Source organism: Aythya marila (assembly GCF_965140915.1).
Source record: "Aythya marila genome assembly, chromosome: 13".
NCBI lineage: Eukaryota > Metazoa > Chordata > Aves > Anseriformes > Anatidae > Aythya > Aythya marila.
Window position 1 is genome coordinate 8,439,574 of NC_139054.1, and position 7,049 is coordinate 8,446,622.

The following is a 7,049-nucleotide window of genomic DNA, read 5'->3' on the forward strand; positions in this document are numbered from 1 at the left end:
AACCAGGAAAAGAACAACTGCAGTGCTAAATTCCACAAATACTTTTATGTGAATCTACTACAAGTAGCAAAGAGGCACGCTCTGCACAAGTCATAAATACTATCTTCCTGCAGTCTGACTGCACTGTGGGTCAAAGCACAAATCAAGGAACTGAAATAGGACCAGGGTATTTATCAGAGTCCATTCTAGATCAATCACAAGGAATGCCAGTTTTCTAGGCACTGTGTAAGTTTTCTGGTGACCTGCAAGCGCTAGACTTCCCACTTCTCTCTAGGTGGGTCACATTTCTAAGTGTAAATAAAGCCTTTTCAAACTCACTGTGGAATTATCTGGGAGCCAACTCAGATCTGTGGACAGCAATATATTAACAGATCCTTGAATAGACCCTTTCTCAAAGGTTTAAGTTCCTCTAATGCATACCCTCTAAACATGTAAGTACCTGACAGTAACAAATTGCTTGCTCTAAGCATGTCTCACCCTTATAACCATAATAAATAAGGTTTGCTAGCAATCTGACACACCTCCAGTGCTCATCTTTAGGCACTGCGCATAAAGAGCCTGTTTCTACAAATGCACCAATTTAAGAAAAAATGTATTTTTTTTTCTCCCCTCTCAGTCTATGAAGTCTACCACTTCCAAATCTGAACACCACTACTCCTGTCATCTTTCTATATCCATCCAACAACTAGACGTTAACTGATCTGCCTCTGAGCATCCCGTAGGGATAGAATCTCCAGCTGCCAAGCTCAGGTTGTTGAGCGAGCAGCACCTCACAGACAGTCTGTTCACTGGCAGCACAGAGAGCAAAGCTCACCTGTACATCTGAGTTTGCATTTAATCAAGCAATCCTTCAACTATGAATCAGAGTACACTGGCTGACAGGTCACATGTTTCTAGCTGCTCTGCTTTTAGAGGAAGGTAGGTTCCTTATTGCAAGATAATCTGGATGCCAAGGAAAGCAGATCAGGTCTAAATAGTCTTGCTGGCTACCCTGAAGGCTACTGCCATGCAGCATCAGGAGATAAAGCCATTAGAAAAAAAGGAAAAAAAAGCATTTAGAAGAATAGCATAGCATAGATACAGAGATAAAGCCCCAGTACAAGTTCCAGAGACATGCATATTGACAGGAAGAAGAGAGCAAAGAATCAACAATTCCATGAGTTAATGAATGAGTATTTCAGACTTATTTTGCAGAACAAGTTAGAATAGGAAACATTTATACATTAAAAAAACAAAACAAAACAAAAAAAAACCTGTAACAAGAAGAACGTATTACTTGAGTGAAGTTCCATTGTTTAAGTCTACAAACTAGTTTGGAAATTCAGGATGCTAATAGCAAAGTTTCCTCACTGTCCACCTTAGAAAGATTAACTGTCACTTATTTGTAAGCTTACAAGAGAGGCTGGAAGTTTTCAAGTAATGTGTAAGATGCTGTCAATAACATAAGCCCATCAGAAGATGCATCAATCTGAAGTGACTGACTTTAAACTTTCTGATCACTTGAAACAAATATAATCCTTTGAACTATTCATCTTGCCAGCTGGTAAGGAAAAATGCCGAAGTATATGGGTACCAATAAGGGGTCCAACACCCTCATTCCAGCAACACCGTCATTTTCAGTATAATCCCCAGGTTGGTAGAAATACACAGGTAGGCTCAGCTCTAATATCTCGTCTGTCTTACATTCCATGTCCAAAAATGCTCTGTATCAGTTTTATTGGATTCCTCCAAGATACTGCCAGTCAACAAGATGCTCGCTTCGCTGTGAAATTTCAAAGTATTTCAGCCTAAAAAACGTTTTGAGTATTTTATCTCTTTCTAATGAGGAACCAACTTACAATGGCATCACTGAATAAAAACTCCAACCTGACTTTCATAACAAAGCGTACCTCATGTAATCAGGGCACATTAGTTGTGCTCACATAGATCCATCAACCTTCTATTTTTCCTTTTAATCTTGCATTCTGTATAAAATGCTATAACCTGGAGTATCACACTCAGCTTCAAAGCACTCGTTTTGTACATTCACTAAGTACTTTGACTATATTAAACAGTCTTAGAAGTTTGGTATGATGTTAACTTAACCCAGCTATAAGTGGTCCAAATGGAGCCTTTCCAAAAAAAACTGAGGGGGGGGAGAAAAACATCTTTAGGAAGTTGTTTGCACAGGCATGAATTGTTAGGTATAATATTTGGTTTTGTTAGGGACACAAGACAGGATAAACGGAATGCCACCACTATATAAACAAATGATTCTGCAACTACTCATAAGGGCAACAGATAATACTACCTCTGGGTCTTCCACTGTTGTCATGGCACTCCAAGTCAGACTCCACCAAAATAACCCTATGTGACCTTCAGTAATTTTCTATGTTTGGATTTATTTTTATTTTTTAAATGGAGTCTGACACTTTATTAGATGAAAGATCTTAAAACAGTCAAAAGAGTTTCTGTAAAACTCCAAAAAGAAGAGTCTGACAGTTTATCACCAGTCTGAGTTTTGTTTTTTAAATAATAAAACAGGATGTAAATATAGGATTACCATAAAATCGAAGAGTTCACACCTGTAACACATTCTCTGGCAAATTCAGATTCCATCTGTTATATTCAATAAATTATCTCCCTCAACACAGACTACAAAATAAGGGGTTTGACATCACATGCACTTTCACACAGTGCTAGTTTTAAGGCAACTATTAGATCTTCTTCTATCACAGATGAACCTGTTTATTCCTTCTTCAGTCACCATGCATTTATTTTAATGTTGAGCAGAAGCAGGGATGCTTTTATAATCCCTCAGATGATCCTGACCAAATAGTTCAAATAAGTTAAAAAGGAAAAAAAAAAAAAAAAACAGTCCTTGTACTCCAGACTACCACCTTCTTCCTGAGCTTCTTTTTTCCCCTCAATAAACTCTTCTTAAAGAGCAGCACACAGAATAATTTTGCACCGAAGCCTATCCCTTTTTTACATTAAGACTATCAGAATATGTGTAATAGTTTTCACTTTAAAAAGTCACCTTGATAAAGATTTCTTAGTTCTATGCAGCTGTATATACCTAACTGTTAAAAAAAGGTTTTGCTTTAAACCTACAGATACAGGTTAAGAAACTTGGGTTAAGCTAAAAACACTCGTGGAACTAAGTACAGTATTACATAAAGTTTATTTGTTTAACAGTGGAAGACAGGACCTTAAATAATTTCAAGGTCCTTTTGTGATGACAGAGCAGCTATGGGAAATTGGACAGCAATACATTAAGCAAATATGAAAATAAAGAATTGACAAACTTGGATTTTGAAATACAAGTCTACCAAATATGAAAACACTAACAATGGCAGAGGATATAAATAAAGAAGCTCAGGCTAAAGCTCGTAAATCTTTATCACAAAGTTTCTTTAGCTTTCCATTGTTGAGGATGTACCAACCCAACAGTAACCTTGACATATCAATAGAACAGGGAGGCTGAACGCAGTTTATGTTCTTTTATATAAACAAAAGTCAGTGGATGACCAAAGTTTAACTGCTTTTAAAAGGCCTGCAAGCTATTTGAAATAAAAAAATTAAAGCAAACCTTGGTATTGTAACCGACATAAATTAATACATAAATACTCTTTATACCTCAATTCTACACTTTCTAAAAACACAGAAGATACTTAACCAAGAGAAGTTTTAAATACCTGTTCTGAAACCTCCTAAATTATTTACTGTACATCTCACATATATAGAGATGTATTATAAAGGCTTCTGTATTACTGGAACAACAAATTAAAAAAAAGAAAACTTGGCTATTATACAGGCATGACTATCCTAACAAGTTGAGAGAAAGCTGAAAATGCTGACAGGGCTGCCAGCCTTTGACAAGCAAAAGCTAATGCTGAGATGAGCTTAGCTTCTCTTTGCTTGATAAAGATCTCTGACCTAACTTGTATTAGATTGTCCAGTAGAGTAAGAATGAAGGGTCAGAGGTATTCCTACCTTCCCAGGAAAAAAATCAGTTACATGCTAGCTCATTTATTTTTTAAGCAAGTGCCACAAACGTGTAAACGACACAAAGTCTCATTCCCAGCCACAGAGAGAGGTGCAAGCTCCTGACAGACGATGGCTCCCAACAGCGAGGTGGCTGCTGCACTGCGCGAACCCCGGCCCTCACTTTTCCACTGCGCGCAAGGTCCTCTGAGACCGCACTACAGGCCCAGCGCCAAGTGCACGTCGGTGGGGAAGTCCTGCAGGAGGGACGCCCGCCAGCGAGGCCGGTGTGCCACTTACCGCGCACCCACACACCCTGCGAGCAGCTTCGTTTCGTCCTTAATCACTTTTAAAAGCCCTTACGTGCTCCTGGATGCCTGAACAAAGCGGGGGGGGGGGGGAGAGAAACCCTTCCCCGCAAGCACCCCCCCGCCCTCCACCACCCGGCCTCCCGTTACCTCGCGGCACCCCCTCCAAGGGGCCAGGGCTGCGGCCCAGCCTTCCCCCCCCGCTCCTCCCGGGGCCGAGCGCGGCCTCCCCGCGGCCTCCCCGCTCCGCTTCGCCCACCCGCGGTCCCCCCCGCACCCGGCGCCCCAGCGGCGGCCTCCGCCCCGCGGGGCCGCGAGCGCCGCTTCCGGAGCCGGGGCCGAGCCCGGAGCCCGGCGCCTCCATTTTGGGGCCGGCTGGGCGCGGAGCTCACCTGCATGCCGGGCACTTGCACCGCCACGGGCGAGTGGGCCATGGCGGGCTGCGGCGGCCGGGCGCCGCCGGCTGCTCCCTTCTCTCGGCCTCCCTGCTCCTGGGCGGCGACGGCGGCGGGGCCTGGAAGGACAAAGCGGCGGGGAGCGGCTTCAGCGCGGGCCGTGCTCCCTCCTCTCCTCTCCTTTCTGTTCCTTTCCTTCCCTCCCCGCGCGGCCCGCCCTGCCCGGCGCCCCCGCCCGCCCGCCCGCTGCCGACTCACCTCGCGGCCGCGGGGCTGGGGCCGAGCTGCGAGGCGGGCGGGCGGGACGCGGACCCTTAGCGCCGCTCTCCTGCCATGCCTGCCGGGCTCCTCGCAGCGGCCCTGCCCATGCCCCGCTTCCCGCTGCCGGCGCGGGGGGCGGCTGCTCGGAGCCCCCCCGGGGTGGCGGCTCTCGGGGCTGGGCTCAGAGCGCCATGTCGGGCTCCGGCAACAGGAGGAGGAGGAGGAGGAGGTGGCGGCTGCTGTGCGGCGGCGGCGGCGGCTTCTTCCGTCTCAGCTCCGGCCTCGCGGGGCGGAGCCGCCGCCGCACAGGGCCCCGGCGTCAGCTGCCCCCGCCCCGGGCCGGGCGGGCAGGGAGTGGCGGCCGGGCTGCGGCGGGGCCCCTCAGCCCCGCTGTCACACCGACGAGGCCGCCCGCGACGCCACGCCGCGATCTGGGCCCCTCGGGCTCTGTCACGGTGTCCTGTTCCCCTCAGGCACGCTGTCGCAGTGACCCCTCAAGCACGCTGTCACAGTGCCCTGTCCCCCTCAAGCACTCTGTCACACGGCCATGTCCCCCTCCAGCACACTGTCACAGGGCCGTGTCCCCTGCAGGCACGGTGTCGCTGGGCCCTGTCCTACCAAACAGCGTCTGTACCTCTGGGCAAACAGTCGCTGCACCCCGTACCCACAAACACAGCCACAGCACCCGTACCTCGGGCTGCCGTGCCCCAGAGACACGCTGGTGTTAAGTAACCCAGTGGACATTTTATGGGGTTTTGGCTTTTGTGACACACAGAGGTGGCATCTTCTTGTCTCGGGGGCACTCCTGGCAGCCAGCCTCTCTAAAGGTAGTGTGGACAAGCCCAATATGCTGTGGAGGTGCAGCGTACAGTTTGGGGTGGGTTTGGTGTCAGCAGAAGGATTTCCCATCAAGGCCAGCCCTCTGCCAGCCTGGCCCAAGCTGCTACAGGACCATCCCAATGACCACTTCTACCTCTCATCACCATCTTCCACTGTGGGGTCGGCTACCCCGGATTCTGCAAGGTCCTGGAGAGGAAAATTACAGTGTTTTAAGGCGACATTTTTCTCATTCATGTGTGAGTCACCTATTTGTGTTGCATGATTCACATTCCTATACATTAAAGTTTTGCCAGTTACTCAAGTGAAGCTAAAAATGACATCCTTTATGCCATCCTTACCCTCTGAGCAAGAATATAGAAATCACATGGGGGCGGTCACACTCATGTTCAACTACAAATATCCTCAGGGGTTCTTGAGGACTTTCCTCAAATTCACAGATCTATGGGTCTGAAAACTGAGAAAGTGTAAAGTAAACTGGAGACTTAGGATTGTTGCCCATGCTGGACCTACCCTGTTCAAAGGGTGGTTCTCTTCAGAAAGGATGTGACTGGAGGCAGTCTCTCTCCGTTACGACACGGAGAAATGTTGCACTGTGGCAAGGAGCACAAAACACCTCTGTTTAAGGTGAGGTTTTGCTAAAGAAGGCTAAAGCCAAGAATTTCAACGTTAGGCAGTCTTTCCATCCTTAACTCACTGTGGTTTGAATCAGAAAACAACTCACACTGATGTTAGTTAAGGACAGACTTGTGGCTCATGCTGGAATTACTTTATTTTCTGACTTGCTATTTTGTTAAGTCTTTACTGTTATTAAAATATTTAGATTATTCTGCACCTTTTAAAAATATATAGCAGTAAAAGGTTTCTAAGTGACAGTTATACATCTAAGTTACCTAAGAGCCTGTAAAGAAGTCAGTTTAATGGGTGGAAAGTTTGTGTTGTAAACTTAAAGGCAAAAATATTTTTATTTAATAAAATTGGGGAAGAAAAAGGGCTTTCTATTAATAAAAAGTTTTCTTAATTGTATACAGTGGCTCAGTGAATAAATGAATGAATATCCACTCATGGAACCTCTGAATCCTGCCTGGTTCATTCTACTCAGACATACTTAAATCACTTCTCATCTTACATTTTAATGACCTGTAGAACAGAATTCCTGAAAAAATCCTGACAAAGGACGTTGGAGGGTTTTTGTTTCAGCTGCTAATGCATTACCATTTTGGTTCCCTCTGTTCCTCCTCTGACTCTGAGGCTCAGCTTTTCTTTTTCAATCCATTAGTTA

The 7,049-nt window shown here is 46.1% G+C and overlaps 1 protein-coding gene across 2 annotated transcripts in view; it reads right to left on the minus strand.

Annotated features, from left to right (window-relative positions):
• Nucleotides 1–5,211, minus strand: part of STK26 (serine/threonine kinase 26) — a gene marked incomplete at its 3' end in the record, with an annotated part of 31,538 nt that extends 26,327 nt beyond the window's left edge. Inside the window, exons 1-2 of one of the 2 annotated variants that reach the window (XM_082771009.1) lie at nt 4,928–5,210; nt 4,667–4,788 (exon numbers count right to left, since the gene is read on the minus strand). In XM_082771009.1, the coding sequence (XP_082627135.1) occupies nt 4,667–4,708 (42 nt within the window). In that variant the 5' untranslated portion in view covers nt 4,709–4,788; nt 4,928–5,210. Of the gene's footprint in view, nt 1–4,666; nt 4,789–4,927 lie in introns of both variants that reach the window. The other variant, XM_082771011.1, reaches the window with a different exon arrangement.
• Nucleotides 5,212–7,049: the final 1,838 nt, after the last annotated feature.